This window comes from Metopolophium dirhodum, chromosome 9 (genome assembly GCF_019925205.1).
Source record: "Metopolophium dirhodum isolate CAU chromosome 9, ASM1992520v1, whole genome shotgun sequence".
NCBI classification, from domain to species: Eukaryota; Metazoa; Arthropoda; class Insecta; order Hemiptera; family Aphididae; genus Metopolophium; species Metopolophium dirhodum.
This window is the reverse complement of record NC_083568.1, coordinates 23,203,779-23,225,777: the sequence shown is the minus strand read 5'-3', so window position 1 is coordinate 23,225,777 and position 21,999 is coordinate 23,203,779. Positions and strand designations below refer to the sequence as shown.

General features: G+C 32.3%; 2 protein-coding genes across 2 annotated transcripts in view; one reads left to right on the top strand and one right to left on the bottom strand.

The window, feature by feature from the left end:
• Positions 1–3,988: 3,988 nt before the first annotated feature.
• The window catches only part of LOC132951578 (uncharacterized), a 153,101-nt gene continuing 135,090 nt past the window's right edge, over positions 3,989–21,999 (top strand). Inside the window, exons 1-2 of the mRNA XM_061023351.1 lie at positions 3,989–4,665; positions 20,178–20,667. Of these exons, the coding sequence (XP_060879334.1) occupies positions 4,621–4,665; positions 20,178–20,667 (535 nt within the window). The 5' untranslated portion in view covers positions 3,989–4,620. The remainder of the gene's footprint in view (positions 4,666–20,177; positions 20,668–21,999) is intronic.
• LOC132952226 (KRAB-A domain-containing protein 2-like) lies at positions 7,314–10,049 on the bottom strand. Its single transcript, XM_061024445.1, has 3 exons — positions 8,368–10,049; positions 7,854–8,106; positions 7,314–7,774 (listed from the first exon to the last, which is right to left on the bottom strand). The coding sequence occupies exons 1-3, from the start codon at positions 9,437–9,439 to the stop codon at positions 7,549–7,551; spliced, it is 1,551 nt and encodes a 516-aa protein (XP_060880428.1). The 5' UTR covers positions 9,440–10,049; the 3' UTR covers positions 7,314–7,548.

Sequence of the window (21,999 nt, the reverse complement as noted above, 5' to 3'; positions counted from 1 at the left end):
AAGTATATTATATTTTATTATATGTGAATTATCACAGTGTTATTTAATTTTCTACCAGCATTTGGTGTTAAAAGTATTTTAAACTATTTTGTACCTATATACCCTTCTATTGTTCGACATGTTGTATATTATGACGATTAGGCGCAAGTAAACAGACAACGTGTAAATGATAATCGGCCGCTGATGCGCAAACAATGTACTCGATATCTTGGCACAGACGATGCGCAAACGACAACCGGCGCTCCGCTCGATGATTACTTTTTGATAACAATTAACATATTTCAAATTGCTGGATTGGTATTAGGTGAAAAACGTGTTCGTGCAGATGTGCAGTCCGTTTTCAGCGGTTATCGGCTTTCCAACCACATTACTGTTCGAACAATTTTCCGGCGCGTATCACGTTGTAACGCCATGTGAGGAAACCGAAGCCTGGTTAGAATGTACGTCTGCAGTGGCGCCCAAGATATATTTTTCAGGTGTAGCAAGAAATAATTTCACCCACCCACCCGCCCCCTTACAAACTCAAAATGTTATTATTTTTACATATTATCATATTTTAATTGACAATATTAGTAAATATTAAGGTATCAACCAATATAATCTGTGATTAATAACGAACATATTTCAAGTTAATTATTTTATGTTATTATACCTACCCACTCCTTATTTTAAATGTGTAGCGACCGCTACACCTCGTAATAGGGTTGGGCGCCACTGTACGTCTGTATACACAAATAATTAAACAGTGTTTTCAAGTGTTATTCAACAGATTTTTCATACATAATATAATTATAATTTCATAATATAATGTACCTATTCGATAACTTTCGTCATTGATGCATTTATATTACCGTGCCATTTTCAGGACCATATTTTAATTATTTTTATGTCACAGTGCGCGATTATAATTATTACACGAGTATTTTTCGCAAACGATTCGACTGCATGTCTGCTGCACAGTTTCACTTAAACTTCAAAAAAATGTCTCAATTATTGCGTGCACATAATTATTTTGTGTTTTTAATTATATTTTACAGTCTGTATAAAATGATACATTGGTATCGAATGATTATTTATTTTTTTTTATTAGATTATAAGGCTTCGACGACTGAGGTCATTAGCCTGTAAGGTTGGTAGGGTTGGGACTGTTGGTACGGTCGGTTAGGAACACGTGTATACGTGACAAGGTTTTTGCGCACAACGAACCCGGATGGTCACCCATCCGAGAACTAGTGCCAGCTTACTCTTATGATTGATTTCAGCCACTGCGCCGCGCCGAGTCACCGAATGATTATTATATATTCTAACCAGTAACCTTCGAATAATATTTAAATTTTCATCCGCATGCATTATCAAATTTTCTAATGGCTTTTATTTTTTATCATTTGCACACGTGCAATTTTATTTTAATCCCAATAATGTCGTGTACGTTTATACATTTTCAATTTGTAAAGTGATTGTACCACTAAAATCGGAATATTATAGACGATTTGTTATTAAAATAATAATACACGAAACACCTTCTCGTATTTTTCAATATTTTTCCAATTCGGTTGAAACTACGTAAAAATTAGTAACTTTGTAACACATCATTGTAAAATAAATACATTCACGATCCGATCGATATCTAAAAATGGGCGATCAGGCGTTTCGCTTGTTGTTGAGTGTACCTCGTCATTGAGTAAGTCACTGTAATGGATGTGTTAAATTTGAATTCAATGATAAATCATTGTACCTAAGTGGAAAACGATTCTGAGCGTAAACAGTCTGTCAGCCTATACTATGCTAAGTAGATATATTAGGTTTCTAAACATAGGTTTAAATTTTTAGTACTCCTTATATTACCGTTGTGTCTGTTAATCCTGTAGTTACCAGTACATAGTTACGATTGTTGATAGATCATAGATACGATCATAGAACAATAATAGAAAAAAGGTGGGTAATTGGATGTCGCTCTGCTGTACAGTAGATTACAAGAGGGTCACTGTAATGTATGGTGTTAAATTTGAATTCAATGATAACATATCATTTTATAAGAAAAACGATTCTGAGCGAAAACGGTCAGTAAGCCTATGATATTAACAAGTATATTTGATGATATTACTGTGAATAAAGTAATTTATATATAACCTATTTACGTGGAGCCTTGTTTTCAATTTTCAATCCTTAGCTATAAAAGTTGAACATTTTATACATTTTTAACTACAAAAAAATTATTAAACTTTGAATTTGATACATTTTGTCAAAATTTGAACTTTAAATGCTTATAAAAAAAAAATTGTACCTATGTATTTTTAATATTTTTCAACTGCTATTGTAACAATATATCAGGAGCCTTGCATTAAATTTTTACGTTTTTTTACCCAACAAATAAAATTTTATTGATATTTATAGAAAAAAAACTAAAAAAATTTAAAACTGACAATGTCCGTAAACAGCTCAAAAAGAGTCAAATTATTTTCAAAATTTACATGGAGTCAACTGATAGGTATTTTATAGATAGCGCATGTTTGAGGATGAATTCGAATTTGGCAACGATATTTGCCCTTTCTAAAGCTATATGTAAATAAAATATTTTTAATATATTATGAATATAATGTTATTGTTGTTTATTTTCTTCAACGTAGAAAACTAATGATTATTTCAACAATCAAAACTTTAAATGTCGTTGAGCGCATATTCAATATTATATACATAGATTTTCACACTCGGGGGAAATAAATGCGCTTATCGATTTTTTAACGGTGGCACATAATAATAATTTTGAAAACGATTCCTATGCAGTTTTAGACGAATACAAAAATATATCGTTAAGGTATAGTTGTATATAATATACAATAATTGTATTATACTATAGAAGTTTTTTGAGTAAATATACTTATATAGGTATATTATTATATTGTATAATATAGTCCACCCTCTAAAATACAATAAAATAAACCTACATAGTTCGTTGTTTTGATAAAACAAACACACAAACAAACAATCAAACACAACTCGACCCGCGGATGCGTGATATCGTTGTTATGATAGTAATTATATTAATATGCGAACGTCGAAAGGTCATCGGATGACTTTTGGCGAATGCACTTTTGCGTCTAAAACTCTGAAGGGACACGCTGTCGCCGCTATGACATTTCGTTCGATAAGACCACAACACGGCGAAACCTCTCGATAGAGGACGTCCAACGGACCACAACAATTAATTCCCTCAGCTATATGACTGGCAATTTATGCTTGGTTTGCGCTAGTGCTTTGTTTTTATCTTATTTTTTTAAATATTATTAAATTTAAAATCTACTATCATATTAATCGAAATGCTTTGATATAATTCATTACTTTGTTCTCGTTTAAACTTCATTTCTTTCAATTTATAGCCAAGTGATTGGTTTGAGTTATCGTGACTCGACTGTATTATAACTATATCGAATAACTCAACAATACAATATATACCATGAATAATATAATATATTGAGCAGAAGATATAGTACCATAATGCATGTATAATAACCATACATTTTATTCTAAGTAATTTTGATAGATCGAGAGAACTGCCATAACTTTAAAGTAGTTTAAACATGTCCGATTTGGCGGTGAGCTTAGAGTTTATAATATTTACTCTAAATCTGACTCGCGTGTGTTTATGTTAGTCACGGGACCAGAAACGGCGTGCGTCGTTCGGAAGGCTATCCGTTTTCGGGAATTGTCTGCTGACCATGGTTATGGTTTTGCCGCGATAAAAATAATGATAATATATTATTATTTATGTTATTATTATTTTCGTGTAGCACGCGTTGTAACACACGCGGTCGCGACGAACTTAGTACACTGCAGGCGGCGTTCAACAAGTGCGCCGTTTGGCCGCCGGGGAAGTTACGGAGAGGCGAATGCTGCGAAGGCGGCAGTGGTCAACGTGACTCGGTCGGAATCGCACGCGTCGTCGCCGGGTGTCGCGAGGACGGAAACGCGCCGTGGCAATAAAATATCATCGTTATAGCCGATATCGAAAGATATACAAAAATTTACATTTCGTAGTCGTTGTGTCTTACTCACTCGCGGTCGTTCTCGGCCGGACTGAAAATCGAGTCCCAAAAATAAACAACCTCGTCTGCATGTTGTAATAATATCGCTTTGTGGGTAACTTATTGGTACCTACATATTATTAAAGACACGCGCGCACACCGTCAACGATCGTCATCGAAATTCCTCGCGGAAACGTGATAGGACTGTCAAGCGATCTCAACCGCGACGTCTGATAGGAATTAAAAACACAAAAGTTTCAAAATCGGACGCGTCAAAATATAAAAAATTGTAACAATAGGTAACGCGCCCTCTTTGGTGATCCTTATCGCGCGTCACACATTTCACTCGAGACTTGGCTAGGCAATCACGACTTTCGCTTACCTATATATTATGTATATTATGTACTAAATTTATACTAAACCATTGTACAACGTGATTTTAATCATCTATCAATCATTCGCTGTAGTAAAAAAATATCGTACTTACCTAGCGCACACGCACAATATACAATAATATTACTATCGTTTTTTTTTCTTACGGGACCGTGGTGTATACGTCATATGTTCGTGCGAAGACGACGACGATGGCGACAGTCCGATGTCGCATTACTATGATCGACCACCACTGCAGGTGGACTACAAAGTGAGAAGCACCGTCATTGTAATAATAATATATTATTATAGTCTTAAACTGGACTGTTAAATTTTTTTTTGTACACTCGTTTGTATAGTATAATATAAAATATCAACATAATAATTTTTGCCATCCTTCGAATTCGTCAGCGTTGATATATTATTTACGTGTTAAATTGTCGGAATGGTAGTATGGTATATAATTACACCTACTGCAACGGTCATAATTATGTAATGCGGTTGAACGAGCTGGTGACTGGGTGGGTGTGTCTTTAAATTTGATAGAAACGATAAATCTTTAAATGCGTAAAATAGTTCTCTCCGGATCTCGGTTTACCAATTTATATCGTCACTCTATTGTAATTCTCTGGAAAATAAACGAGCAATTAAGAAAAAATTACCAATTTCATTTAGTATATAACATATTATGTTCAATTCTTAAACCATTAAGACGTTGCATGATAGTTTTTGAGCGTATAAAAAAAACGTATACCATTGAAAAATCTAAAAAAATACCTTATTCCGCTTTTAAACTAAAATTATACTACACGCACGTGAACGTTTTCGATATCGATAAAATAAAACAAATACTGTTAGTTGTTACATTTTTAGAATGATGATAATAGAACCCTTTTAAATAAAAAATATAAAAGCACACATAAATACATTATTTATTGAAAACCATCGAACTGAATTACGTATAATATGATATAATATTTTACGTACATTATAAATGTTATATTTGATTGATAAACACTTCATATTATACAACTAGAATGTTATTTAGGGATGTGCCATTAATGAAGTTAGTTACAATATACAAAGACTTATTAGTTATACACGGACTTGAACATTCATTAGGTATTAGTATAATTACATTAAAAAAAATCATTACAAAATAATGATAACGACACCGCCCATGGTGGGACTGTCATGCCCCAATATCCACTGTTGGTTATTCATTGATGTAGTATATTATGTACCTATTATACCACCCAGTAAATTATAATTTATATTTATGTTATTGCTAAATATTAGTGGACACGACATGTGATATTTATTAAAAAATACTTCTAATACAAATGTATATGACTAATGAGTAATAATTATTATAGCACAACCAATTCTTGTCATTGCAGGCTATTTCTAAAGTTTAAGCTAATTTTATTATGTATCAATATTAATTTTATAATTTATACTATATATAATTTTAATTTATATTTATATTCATTCTGAACAGCATTTTTATTAATTGAAAAAAGTGATACAGGAAACTAGTGGGTCACATGAGCGAGTGTGTTTAAATTGTTATACTATTAGTATAATGAATAATTATAAATAATTGGTTTTTAAAGCCAAAGAGGTTTAGGGGTTTACTATTAACTATTACTAAAAAGTTATCTAGATTATACTTAAAACGACTGATTGTTCGTATTTACTGAGTTTTAATTTGCTGCCTTTCGCAACTAAAAACAAATATTTGAGAATTTCGAAAAATAATAGTTCTTCTACTATACCTTGTGTTCGATTTCCTATCTTTAAAGTTACTTACTGCTTGCTTATTTCGTTTGAAAGTATTTGTTCTGAATACATCATAAAATACATATATTTATATGATAATTATCATTGCATAAATATTGTAAAAGCACTCTCAACATACTATAATACTGATCTAATAGTAGGTACCTACCTCCCTTATAAAATATTTATGATTAATAAAAAATTAACTTTTTTAGTTTGTTGTTCTAAATAAGGCAGTTTAAGCAGTGTGACATGATATAAATAAGTCGTCAAATTGAAGTGGTGTACTAAAATTTCACTTGAATCTCGATAAGTATTGAAAGTGTATAGCTAGGTAAGTTAGTAAGTAACAAGAAGAAAAATTAATTTCCTGGAAATTTTCTTCACACGAAAATATATTTTATTGTTCCTCAATAGTATTTTATATACTTAGAATTCTCAGTATCAAAGTATCGAAGATTATTGCGTTCCACCATCTTCTGGTGTCTTGAGATTTCAATTTACTTTAGTGTATTGAAACCTCTTAATCCCGGATACCCTCGGTGACTGAAATTTTGTCAGCTATTCGGAGGTAACTGCTGTTCAAAGGGTTCAGTTTGTATAGAAAGTTTGTTCCTAAAAAAACTACCGCTATTTAGAGGTGTTTGTTAGGGGAGGTTTCACTGTACCTACCAATATTATCTAAATAATTAAATTTTAAATAATATTTATAAAAAATATTGGATATTTGAATATCAGATAATTATTTCCATCGAGTGTACTTCAAATTGTCACATACAATTTATATTAACGTAAATAAATAAAAATAAAATAAAATAAAAATAATTTAGGACAATAGTTTCTAAAGATAGAAAAATATAAGTTGACGTGCAAAAAAGTTCTCTTCACTGAAAAACTAAAATCAATAATTTTCTCACCTTGTGCAAGATTCAAAAATAAGTAATACAACTTTGAGATAACCTTAACCTATTTTGTTTACCACGTATAGTCATTACTGACAATCAAAATGACTGAAGAGAACTAGCTCTATTTATTTATTTTTATTTTATATGCTTTGTAATACTTATTTATGGTTGAAAATAGTCGATTCCTAAATACTTACTAAATATATTTATATGTTACAGTTAAAACCCGAAATCCGTCGAAACTAGTTTTAACTAGTCAAAACTAGTTTCCACAAATCCCTTTAGTCATTTCTGGTTTTAACTAGTTAAAACTAGAATTTACTAAGACCTATAAAATATATTGGTGAAAACTAGAATTATCTAGTTAAAATCCTTAATTTTTATATTGATAGGTTAAACTAGTTTTAACTAGGGAAAAGTAGAAATATAAGTACACATTAGAATAATTATTATAGGAATTTATTATATTATTTATTTTGACAGGACAAACTATTGTGGCATTTAGAATTGCATAGTATTTTATTTTTTCTACATAAACAGCGATTTGTTCCGCAGGACGTTTTACATGTGCATCTTACAAAGCCTTGCCCCGACCCCGTCGATGCTTTTGTTGCGGCTGCACGGAGGGAAATATGATTGTTTGGAACTTGATTCTCTGTGATGAATTTTTCTTCGCATGTTATAAATTCAGATCTGAAACAATTTTTACTGATTAGTAACTATTTACTAATTATATTTTATTTGGTGTATGAAAATGTGATAATGGACGTACCTACAATAAAGTTTTTCTAGAATTCCATCCTTACTTCCGATTCTGTATAGATCGTGCTCTGTTTTTTCTAACACCACTCCGATGAGATTAGGATGATCTGTTTTGCCTTTGTCAACATCTGGAATGCGGATTACTACGTTGACACCAACATCAACGGCGGGAAATTTTTTTTCTGATCGAGTCATCATTCGGGCTGCCTGTTTTTCCAAATTTTCATGAGCTTCTTTTCTAATTGCACCTATAAAAGAGGTATCTGAAACATATCAAAGAAATAAACCGTGTTTATGTATTTATTAGATTTGTTGGTTACAGTATGAGCTATTTATACTTAACTATGAAAGTTGATTTTTTTTACAATTTTTCTAACTGAAAAATAATTTAAAAGTTATCGAAAAATGTTTATGGTTTTTAAATTATAAAATATGTAAATAAAAAATGCATTTTAACCGCAATATAATGTCGATAAATAAATGTCTAAAATATTAATGTCTAAAAAAATAATAAAAATGTTTACCTGCAGCTTCCTGCTCAATCTTATTTTCACTTCCAGTTTCAGTACATATAAGATTTTCCAGTTCATCCTCGACGTTTATAGTAGCAATCAAATCATTGGGGAGGTTAGAGGTTACGAGCCCCACTCTTGGATCAACCCCAAACATTGCTTTATAGGGCGTCATATTTATCCCGGCGTGGTGTGCTCTATTTTTCATAAATTGTACGAACTTTAATCCGATAGACCAATTAGTGGATTTATTGTCTGTCATCCAAGAAGCGAGCATTCGTTCCACGTCTTGGTTGGCTCGCTCTACGGAGCCTTGGCTTTGTGAATGCCTAGGTTTCCCGTGCACGATTTTTAACTCTGGCCATAGCCCTGTCAGCTCTGTAATCACACTGTTAACAAATTCTCTCCCATTGTCTGAATGAAGAAGAACCGGAGCACCAAATGTTAAAAAAATGTCTAATAAATGGCTTGCAACTTCTTCTGCACGCTTGGTCTGCAAGGGGCGGAGCAGAACGAATTTTGTCAGATGATCTTGATAATTAAGTATAAACTTAAACTGTGCATCAGGTTGTGACTGCATGTCTATCAAATCTATTTGACATCTACTATTTAATTCAGTGTGCAAAATTGGTTTCGAAACGAGTCCTTTCTTTCCTAGTTTTTTCTTTTTCTGGCACGTTTCACAGAGAGACAAAAAAATATTTATCATGTCAGTGGTAATGTTGGCGTACTTTCTTGAAGTTTCAACCTTCAGACGATCTCTCCCTCCATGCCCTACAGCGATATGTGACAAATCAATGACATCAAAAATGTCTTCCATCGGCAAATAATATTTGACTGGCTCTCCGCGGGTTACCAGCTTTTTTGTATCGCCAAATTCCAAAACATTGAATCGCTTGATCCTTCTATATTGAGCAGAGGTTTTTTTAGTGGCTGATATCGCATCCTCAACCTCTTTTAGAAGCGAATCATAAGCATCTTTAATAATGATATTATAATGATTGTCTTTTTTTCCTTCCACCGATTCCATAAGCTTCTTAAAAAACCGTTCTCGGGTACTCATTTCTCTTTCAGTTTCCAACATGATACCAAAGTATACAGTGACGTTAGGACAATTTTCAAAACCGGCGAATGTCAACAAGAGCGAAAAAACAACTTAGAACGGGCAATTCACGACAAAAACACGTAGGTACAACGACTACGACGAACACAATCGCACTGGCGAAACACAGCCGACGATATAAGCTGACCTTCAGATCAATATCGTATTATTATTAATATTATTGTAGGTATAATCTGTCGAAGTTATATCGTATCTAAGTGTTGGACGACTAGTTATCTTAATTGATTTGATAGTCGACCGGTCAAACAATTATCGAGCAATATTTATAGATCGTCTGTGGTCGCGTGAGTTTTATGTAGTACGAGTTTAAATACAATATAATATTATTCTATACTAAATAAATAATATAATAAATTCCTATAATAATTATTCTAATGTGTACTTATATTTCTACTTTTCCCTAGTTAAAACTAGTTTAACCTATCAATATAAAAATTAAGGATTTTAACTAGATAATTCTAGTTTTCACCAATATATTTTATAGGTCTTAGTAAATTCTAGTTTTAACTAGTTAAAACCAGAAATGACTAAAGGGATTTGTGGAAACTAGTTTTGACTAGTTAAAACTAGTTTCGACGGATTTCGGGTTTTAACTGTAACAGATGATTAATTTGTGATCAGTGCAGTGGTATAAACTTCTTCACGTACATTTTATTCAATAAAGTGAAACACTTAGTACTTATTATACATGGATATGTTTTTATACTACACAGCAAAATATATTAGATGTTATATTGACAGCAGTTTACCAATTGCGTTGAAAATGGCCTTTTCATATACCAATTGCGTTCAAGACATTTACAATACCTAAGGAAAACGTATTAGTTAGTTATAACTTATAATTATATAATAAATGAATAAACTAACTGATTTTTTTGCGAGTATCAATACATAATACATAATATAATATAAATAAATAATTTTTTCTTCACATTTAACGAGTTACTTTTTGATCGTCAATTATTTAAAATTAAAGTTATCCCAGTTAGGTTATATAATTCACATCTAAACTTTTTGCAATTATAATAACGCACTGATTTTAAAAATTCTTAATTCATAAAATTCCCGATACTGATATAAAATATATTATAACCAGTCACTTCAACCAGTAATCAAGTTATCAACAAATAAGTTTTACATTTTCAAGCATTTTAGTGTGTTATTTTGATGTTGATGGAATTAGATCGAACAATAATATTTTGATATTTGAAGGTAGGCAAATTTGAATTCAAGCGCAATTGGTATATTAACCGTAAAATATAAAGAGCGCAATTGGTACACTGACCCTAAGCAAAAACTTTGTTTTAGGCGCAATTGGTCAATGCCCATATTGACATGTTAAACATTTTATTATAATTTATAATTTCAAAATTACCGAAAAGAAAAATATAATACGGTTTTATCATCAACATAATATTATTTAAGTCACGTAAATAATATTGTTACGTGAGACGACAGTACCACTGACTTGCCAACCTACAGACAAAGCAAAATTATTTCCATATTTCTCAACCCATTAATATACATATAATTATACAATTATTATAATATCGTATGAAGAGTGAGCTCAGTGAGCTATTCAAACACTGTTGTCGTAAAACATTAAAATTGTTACGATTATTTCTACGCGTAGGCTATAGTATATTATAATTATAATTTTATGTAGTTTTATGTTGTTATTTTTGTATTTTTATTGATCGCTTGAAAATAATAATTTAATATGATATACTTACGTGTTTTAAAAGTTCAGTCTATTAAGCTCGACAACCCGCGTCGTTATCAGATTAAGTCAACTACATGTCTACGGGGCTTATCATGAATATAAATTGGTACGCTTACATAAATATAATATTGTTTTTGAAAAAAAAAACCGTATACGAATAGAGCTAGATGATAGTAATAGAAACCAGAGGGTAAACAAGAAATAATTGTATACGGACAAAAATTAAGTCTCTCGTGTCTTGATCATAATAATATCGGATTCACGGCGGTGTGGCGGAAAAACGTCTTGTGGGAATAATATATTATGTTCTATACCTATGTCTGGTGTGATATATACAGAAAAAATGTCAATTGGTTTTAACGTGATATTTGTTTTAACTGAATTAAACATATAAAATATCGAGTCAATAACGCGTGAAACGTGTAAGATCTATATTGAGCAGGTTTTTTGAGTTTTTTTCTAAAAATGTCCAGTTTACGTGGCAAAGCGCATATTACCTGTGATTTTACTATAAACCATTATAATAATAATGTGGTATTTATTTTTCATATAGCTTTAATAAAATATGTGATATTACATCATCAAGTTTAATGATTAAATAATTTGTATATGATGTATAATCATGATACATTGATACTAACGAATTTAGTTTGGAGCTTTTTCACAGCGGACAATATTCACCCGAACGCATTTACCACACGAATGGTATTTCCAGTTATTTTATTATACATATTTTTTTTTGTTTAAGACCTTGTTAAATCTAGAAAGCGAAACGTTTTATTGCACATTGGATTATGAGATTATACTGTTGATTTGGAACATCGAGAAACGAATACAATTTAACGTTATTTACAAGTTAAATGCTCTCCCGAGTGCTATTCAACCTTTTAAGCGATAAGGAGGGACATATCATCTAAATTTTAAAAGATTTACGCTCCCTCCTCTAGAAAGGCTGAATAGTTAATTGCGTATGAATAGGTACCTAAATAATTTCACCCTACGTGACGGTTATGACTTACAACTTTTGGTCATGCGTTATTTTAAGTTTAAAAGGTATTATGTATGCGATACTATTAATTCAAAATAAATTGTTTTTGTTGTTTGGGTTACCGTTAAATTAGTTGTAGATATTATTATTTTTTTTTTTATTTAACCCAAGGCTTCGACTACTTAGGTTATTAGCCTGTGGTGCTGTAGGGAGGGGGTACTGTAGATTTGTTCACTCGTGATTTGTTTTGGCAGCATTTTTAATTTGGGCACCCGTAGGTATCTGCCATGCCCGGGTGGGGGATAGCAGCACTTGTTCTCCGGACACCGTGATTTGCCCGAAGAAAAATGCCACCCGCGACCAAGGTATCTAACTCGGGTCGGCTGCGTCGCAGCCGACGCCTTAGTCCGCTCGGCCACTCCGTCCCCCGATATTATTTTTATTATGTACAAGAATGAAGAAATTTTTACTAAAAAGATCACCAAAATATTATTATACGTTACATATTTACATCACAATTAATTTTATATCATTTAAGTTTAGTTAATATATTATATAATATATAGGTATAATTTTTTTTAAACAAAAATTATATAATATTATATTGTTTAGTTTCTTTTAATACTTTTATTCATCGATAAGTTTTGTGGTTTACGCATATATTATATTATATATTTATGAAAATAAAAAATATATTTAGAAATAATAAAATTACGATTATAATTATTATTTTTTACTCATAATTTTTAACATAATATTATATAACTATTATGACTAATGTTTTTAAACTTTGTTTGGTTTTTGCTCGCAATTCGCAAATATTATAGGTAGTATTTATTCTTCTACGTAGGTGTGTATTTTTTCAATATAATATGATATTTAATACTTTCGTTATATAATACTTACGTTTTGATTGCATATAAACAAACAACAAAACGACGAAGTAGAAGTATACGTGTTTAGATTTTGTAGAGTATTTTGACACACTATATACGTATTCTCCGCTAAATCTGCTTCAGAGAAATATACCGAAACATCCATAATCCTTATGCAAAATAAATATAATACTGTTGCTTTATATATTTCGCGTTCCTGTATACATAATAAATACATTATGCGCATTGCGAACGTGTGGCTTAGATTTATACTTTGAATAAAGAATCGTCACGTGTCACGTGACGAGCGTAGTTCTATCTTTTATCGATCGCGAAGATTACATTATATTTCAATATTGTAAATATAATTTAACATTATAAATTATTATGTTAAATGTCTTCTATTGGGCAACTAATATTTTAATGAATCGGTGACATTATAATATATTCAACGATATTCATAATAATATATCTCGTTCCGTATCAATAATAATAATTATTGTAATCAATTATTATATAAAAAAAAAATTTGGAATATATTAAGATACCTACAACAGTACATTTTAATAGGCGGTCAACGTCTGAGCGCATCGAAAACGAGTCAATTTCGAATAACCACTCTAATATTTCATTATAATATAACATGGTAGCCACTAGCCGCCCATCTATATTAGTTCTGTGCACTTTTCGTTAAAATGGGTTAACAACAGATTATGGTTTTGGGCAGTTTTATTAGTAAATAGTGACCGAAGTGTATTTTTAAACGGCTTAGAATCGCATTAATGGCAATATCTTTATGTATTACCACAAACAATAAATTATCGTATTTCGCGTCGGCGCGCTTGATAGCTTATACTTAATATGCAGAGCACTGAAATAAACCCTCAACACATAAAACTTTTATACGAGTTACAACTTCCATTTAACGGACAAGCACTTTTGAAAAAAAAAAATAATAATCATAAACAAATAGAAACTGTGACGTGCAAATTTAAAATAAGCCCCAAACGACACGATATCGCTGTTTTAATTTTTTTTTTTTGTGTAGGTCGTTTTATTTAAAATAAATTACCACATGAATATTAAGCATGCCATGGCATAATATTTATGTTAATCGTGTATTACGCAATATTATATTCGAATTAATCAGACTCCGTGCTCTTATCATAACGCATTATTATAATGCAATCTCGGAATAATGGTACCTACTCTATTTGATTATGCAGCTGCTGTCTGGTTGTCTGACTGGCTGTTGGATCACTAAGAATCTTAACACTGCAGGTGATTCGGTCGATCCTGTACAACTCGATATTGACGCTCGTTTGGCGGTGTATTGTCTTCGTTTGAATATATTTGACTATAGCATATACCAACACCATTATCCGCCTCAATAGTACCTACCGACCACGAGGGAACTATAAATAAAAATAGTATAGTGCGAAGGCGAACGATCGTTGAAAATTCAAGTCCACGTGCATATTTCCATTGTAACGCGCAAGTACCTTCAGTACATAATACATATTATTATTATGAATATCCGATCAGATGCCTATAAAGTATAAATAATGTTTATATTCTGATTTTCATAGTTATATATATATGTGTATTGCGTAATGTGTAGGTACAGGGTGATTTTTTTTTACGCGAACCAATCAATACCTACCCCTAACATTTTAAACAACAAATATTTAAAAACTGTATAATTCTTCACTAAAAATACACATGCATGGTATTATGTTGTGTACCTACAAGACGTAATAGTATTTTTTGAGTTTCCGTTTGGAAATTAAAAGCTAATAAGTTATGTTTATACAGTGAATAACATGGACAAGGTGAATTTTTGCCACGTTCAAGTAGACGAGGTGAATAATTGTACAATATTCAAGTATAATATTATGTACGCAATATTATGTTTCAAATAAAACAGACAAACATAATGTAGACGAACCATTCCAGATTTTGTTTACACCCGAATAGACTTGTATTAGTTGAATTAATAATTTTCTAAATATACTTCATCGGAAATGACGAGTAGATAATCGCAGCTGTTGTTCATTTCGTTTTTATTACACATTCGTGGTTTCGTTTCACGTATATTCACGTCACGATAACTGCAAAAAAGTGTTTGAATTATAATCGACCGCGGTGTTGAACAACGTGTGTTCGTTTCCAATGGAATAATATCACACAATATATTAATAACGTGTACTTACGTATAATATTGTAAAAACGAAATAAATGAAATTATATATTTTTGATGGTACCAGCTTTTGATCATAAATTATCAATGATCAAATAACTAGGTACTATATACGATGCCGTAAACATAATAATATAGCTGTTGAAAAACAATTACAAATCGTATATTATAAGTTTGTATTGATTTACGCGAAATCGTGGGTGTTAACGCAAGGGAATTAAATAGAAAACATAAAATAAATTTAGTTAAATTGCAGGCATTGGAAAAGTTCACCAAACTTTATTCTGATAGTATTGTTATGTATACATGTAATTATTATATATGATCATAACATTATACTCGTGTACACAGACATAGAGACTTGCGACGTATAACTGCGTGGGTATGTTTTTTTCTTGTAATTTTACAAGCGGCAGCTCACGCTACTTCGCATTTCCATAGTGTATTCTCATAAACTTTGATGTGGCTGTTATAGAACGAGGTCACGTTTTCCAAACTGATCAATGTTTACCTATAACGTATTTGTGAAGAACGTCATCAGCTATATTCCGATATCGTTCCTAAAATGTATTACATTTTTGATTAACAGTCAAAAACTGAAATCTAAAAAAATGTGCTCAAGGAGCACGCGTAAAGTCCAACTCGTATTTCAAATCATTATATTATTATAGGTATATGCTATTATCATGAGAGGTAGGAGGTAGGAGAGGTAGGTGGGTGAAATAAAACTTAAACCCAATCAGGAGTGTAGGTAGACGTTTTCGCAGAGGCCTTACCATACATTTCCTTAACTTTTATTGATGGAAGCAAGAGTGACATAAGTAAAATATACGAATTCGGGCACGGATGAGATCTATTATTTTAACTAGTCATTTGAAATAAAAAAAAGACTAGCTGGGTTTAATTTGAAAGCAACCGCAAAATCCTAAAGTTAAAATGTTTTAAATGTATATTAAGTACATAAAAAATTATTAAAACCAAGAGATTCCAATGAACTTTAGAATATGTCAAAGTACGTGAACGTAAATTATTCAACTAAAATTATGTTAATTTCGTTACGGGGAAATGTGCGCGAAAAGTTGCGGTACTATCTACTTATAATATTGTTTTTTATTTTATTCCCATTTTTAGTGCATATTTATATCAGCTGTTCTAGGAAATTATAAGTAGACAAAATTATGTTTTCTACTTGCTTTCTGCGGAAAAAGATCGTATTGCGTTGGTGCACGCCATAATATATCAAATTTTTCCAATAATAAAAAAGAAAATATTAAGTCGTTCAAGTTTAATTTTTCGGAATAAAATACTGTAGTACTACTCTATTCAGAAATCGTACTAAATACTTTTTGTCATTTTAATTATACAAACTTGACATACATAGATTAAGTTTACGACCCTTTTAATGTTCAGCATAATACTAGTATACAATAATATCTACTTTTCGTATTTAATCTAGCTGAAGTTATAAAGGTTTATGGTGACCGATACTGTCCACTGCTGTTTTCACAGTATTCTTTAAAATTTCCAATATCATTTAACGCCACGTAAAAGGAATTGCGCTGTTCTCGTGCAATAATTAAAATCCTTTGACCTAAAAATTGTACATATTTATAATAATGATGATAGTGCATCGGTCTGATAACATTACATACAAACAAACATTTTAATGTTACGTGTAAAATATATATTGCGTAATTTTATTATAGGTATCAAATTGATTGACTGATGCAACCAGAGGCGCGCAGTCGAAAAAATAAAACAAGATACAGTCACGCAGAAATGTCCTAATATTGTAAAAAATTGTCGATTGGCAGTAAGAAACTATTTATTAAAAATTAGTCTACCACTATATAATGCCAAAACGATTCTAACAGGTCGGTCAAACCGTGTGAAAGATTCGATTTACCATTTAATCTACCATCCCAAATATCCTAATGCCGGTCAACGTAATTTATCGGAGATCACTAGTGTGCTCTAATTCACTTCGCTTATATTATATTATACCCAATTGACAGCTACGTTATTCACGTTGTTTGCAACCCCTGCAAGTCTGCGATTTCGGCTGACGATCACGCTCAGGCGCGTTAACTTGAGTAGTATAAACTATAAACTATATATTAGTATCTAGGAATTTATTCAAAGATCGAACGGTTGAAAACTTAATCAATCTACGTTCCACAACGATTAAATACGGTCACTTTGTACGGTCAATTGCCTAAAGTTAAATAGGCGCGCGGACACTTAGTGCGGTCGGGGAAAAACGTAACGCAGACGCTTTATATATTATTATATACAATGAAGTATGTTAGGATGTCATGAAAAATTATATTAACATTTTGATAAAGTTCGATGAGATTTAAACTTTGTTTGGTGTCGAATAATATATTTATATCATTATATAGAAGTTATAGTAAATAGTATTTATAATCAAAATTTATATCAAATAAGTAGGTACTTACCTAAATAAAAAAATTAAAAACGATGAGTATTATAGTAGACTTTACAGGGTTATAACTGAAAATCTTCACTTCTACTTGCTTTCTATACTTAGATATCTTTCGAATATAAAATAAGAATTAATGCTTAAATCTCATCGAACTTTATAAAATGTTTAGTATAATTGGTTCTGACTTCAGAATTGTTTATATTACACATATTTAATACTATAATATGTACGTTTATAATATGTCTATCATAGAACAAACTACAAAGTGTCTGCGTCCTGCAATCTAAATGTTTACCCAACCGTACAAAGTGACTTAGAACCAAACCAGACGGGAATCTGAATAACTAAAATGGTGGTTAGAAAATTAATAAACTGCACACTTTGCTTGTGTGCTAATGGCTTTCATAGTATTTTATCAACTTTTGAGCAAAATGTAAGTAGAAAGTTAATTGATTTGTCAGATTTTACATTGATGAGGAGTAGTGGTGTAACGTAGTGTATGCTAATTGTTTTATAATTTATGTCTGTGATCCCCCTTAAACTATATGTTGTGACCTTTTGAAAAGATGAGTGTAATGACACAGCTGGTCATTTTTTTATTTTAAATTAAGAGTTAAAATAATTGATTTGATAAGACAGTAACATCGCATATTTTCAAATGGGTCGATTATGTTTATTCCCTATTTAATATAAAGCCCAACAATATTTGTTATGCATTTTACAACGTGCATATTTCAAAAATTTTTAGTGCAATAAGTTCCAAACTCTAATTATTAGTCATTGGGTTAATAGTTTATTTTCGAATAGATATAGATACCTATGATATGATAATATATTAATATAACATCAATTACAAATATTATCATACAACGAATCGTCAAGGACTAGACAATGATGGACGGCGGCCAACGCAAGTTTCTTAGTCTTGTCTGATGTGATTACTGTATATTATATTAAACTATATTGTGGTCGTCTCAAAATAGAACGTCCTGCGCCACTGCATCGCCCGAGCCCATCAAAAATGTGTTCACTTTTATATTTCCATATTTTACCGTAGGTACATGTGGAAACAACAAAATTTCGTCCGTCCTCGGTGTGGTATGACCGGTATATCTAAACTATACTTCAAAGTTCCTACCCACGTCTTAGGACGGACGAAAGACTATAAATTTCGGATTTCCGGTTTCGCCCGAGTTATAACCATCAAACAACAAGGAAATTATTAATTAACAGATGTCCACTGACCGTAGTCTACCACTCGTCGTTTTCTGTAGATTTTATTTTATATTTTGTTACCTACCTACCTACCATTATTTTGCTTAATGCTGTTACCGCATACAACGCGAGGAGTTTTTATACCATTGTATACGTAATACTATTATAATGTATTTATATAAAAACTATAACCCCTGTGTTCATGCTGCGTACTTAATGCGTAAACTTTTACGTCAAAAAACAAACAAAAAAAGCAACGAATTATCTTTGTATTTTTTTTATTATTATTCTCAAAGCATGTAAACTTTCATGTACAACTTCATTGAACGCCACACGCGGTTATGGGCGTTTTGTTAATGTGTTTATTATTTTTAGTATTAGTATATATTACCTTTTTTTTTTAAAAACGTTTATTTAAATGAATATTTACAATCTGTACTAGGGGGCACAATAAGTAAAAGGTATAGCATAAGATTTAAAAAAAAAAAAAAAAAGACAATGAATGGCATGAAGGAGAGTATATTACCTACAATTTGTTCGCCGTTATTTTAATCGTGTGTTACGAGTTATAATTAGTATTCGTTAATAATTATTTGATGAAATGTGATTTTTTATGAAATGTTTTTTAAAACTTTCCATTTTTTTGTATTCAAACATGCATCCATTCGGGTCATATTTTTTTTCGGGCTTGACCTACTTGACCTACTATTATAACTGCCAAACGATCGTATTTCAACCACTCGTCTCCGAACATCCGATATGCCTACGGATATAGTCCCTGCTAGTTTTCACTACAGTGTTTGTGTTGTATGCACTACCTAAAAGGTGTGGCTAAATCAATACGTTCCATCTGGATAAAGTCCTAGACTAAAACAATGTGAAAAGGCCCTTGCGGAAATAACCTCGTAATAATCGCTGATGAGGTCGACCGTCAGCTATACCTCCTGTCGATCGGTCGGCACATATAGGTTGGTATAGCAATAACATATTACGATGTACCATCGTATTATTCGATATTCTTATGAAATATTTTTATTCGTACATTATTTGAAATTATGATTTTCTAATTTGTACACTTATTATTTACCATTGGCAGGTTTTTTTGCCGTTACAAGTTATTTTTTAAAAACTCTTTTTTTTCAAATGACAGTCAACACCACTCACGCGAACGTGGTGTGGTTATGATATTTGTACGTCGACAGGTGGTAGTCATGGGGTGAAAACTAAACCGAACACGTTTTGGTTGTTTCAGATACGCTACGTCGTCGTCGTCGCCATCATCATCGTAGGGCAACCACCGTACGGCGGCGCCGTGGCCGCTATGAAGTTGGACAGCAACATGAACGTGATGTCGCGTAGCAGCACGTGGCCCGTGGTGGTGGTCCGGCTGGAACACGACGGCGGCGTGCACGTGATCGACAACGGTCCGTCCGACGACGGGCCGTGCACCGCGGCCACGGACGACTTGACCGGCTTGTTCGGCGTTGTCGGCGGTGGCGGCGGTGGCGTGGACACTAATGGCGGCGGCGGCGCGGCCGCGACCGACACTTGTCCGCTGGCGCCGCTGTCCGCTCGCAAGCGGGCCACGCTGCAGCGGCACTACTATCCGGAAGGCGGCTGGGGATGGGTGATCGTGGCCACCGCGGTCGCTGTTCACGTGATCAACCACGGGCTCCAACTCTCGGCGGCCGTCATGCTGAGACCCGCGGCCGACAAGCACGGTCAGCCGGTGGTCAATACAGGTCAGTGAGCGAACATTTTTTTATAATATTATATTATGTTTTATAATATTATTACAATCATGCGGCGGTACCGTACTGGTGTGGAGCGGGCGTCGTTGACGGTGGTCCGACGAATTTGGGGGAAAAACGATTTTGAAACAGGCTTATAGTCATTCACACAATATTTGGTGGTGCACACATTGGTGACTCGTGATGTTTAAAGTAGATGACCACTACTTGGTGGCTGAACTGTTTGCACATGACTATTCGCCCATACAAGTATATACAACATAATTTATTGGCTACAGCAAAATTCAACTTTATTTCCGTTTGTTAGATTGAACACTGCTTCCTTAGGCCCAGCGACCAATAGACTTTCAAGGACGATATAGGAGACTGTGGTACCGTCGCTCTAGACTTCACTTCTGCGGTCTTGTTCTCGAGTTGGCTTCCCACCATACTAAAAGGTCATGCCTTTTCTGTCGTCTGTCTGGTCCAATACCTATGTAGGTTTCTACAATTCTACACATCAAATGTATTAGAAAATCGTTTGAGACTTTTTACGAATTATAATTCTACTTTAGTGTGTAAAAAAAACTGCATAACTACTATAAATAATTGTTACAACGATGCAGACGATTCCTAATTATTATTAGCAAGTATTATTGACTGGATGTGTTTTCAACTTTAAAAATGTTTTCGAATAATTATAGTAACTATTGGTCTATAATTTTGTCTAATACGGTCTTGCAAACAAGCAGAAAATGACTTATCAATAAATTGCAATGCTATTCCTAGAAAATATGTTGTGTTAAACATCGTTAATTTATTCAAATGTAGGCACATGACACACGGCCTAAGATTTATCTGTTTATAGACTTATTCAATGTTTTGGATAATATACATTATTTTATGGATAATAATGGTTATAATAGAAAGTTTGTTTGTAGAAAGTTTTGAAGTATTGACTGCAAAAATAATAAATAAAAAACAAAGTTGGTATTATATCATTTTGAACATTCAAAGGATAGATTTCTGGAAAAAAAGGTCATTCATATTATAAAAGAATGTTTTTTATGGTGCATTTAAATTCAGACCGTTTATATTACATAGGTATATTATTGAGCGATTACGTAGGTATAGTTCATTTTGATTTATTACATTGTACATTTGTACAAAACATAGTAAATCCGCTGTTATGTTTTTTGCCTCAAATTTTTTGTGAAAAATAGGTTTGGTTAGAAAATTAAAACAAACTGGCCCAAAAGTTTTTGAAATACCTACGAAAATGGCCGATTCTCCAAAGCTGTAGAATCGCAATCGAAACGCGTGTATAACCAACTACCACAGTAC

What these genes read in the sequence shown, in the direction of transcription:
- LOC132952226 (XM_061024445.1), bottom strand. Translation starts at nt 9,439, where the DNA reads ATGTTGGAAACTGAAAGAGAAATGAGTACCCGAGAACGGTTTTTTAAG. An exon ending in GATTGAGCAGGAAGCTGCAG is followed by an intron (nt 8,107 to 8,367) that starts GTAAACATTTTT and finishes GATATGTTTCAG; the next exon opens with ATACCTCTTTTATAGGTGCA. An exon ending in CTAGAAAAACTTTATTGTAG is followed by an intron (nt 7,775 to 7,853) that starts GTACGTCCATTA and finishes AAATTGTTTCAG; the next exon opens with ATCTGAATTTATAACATGCG.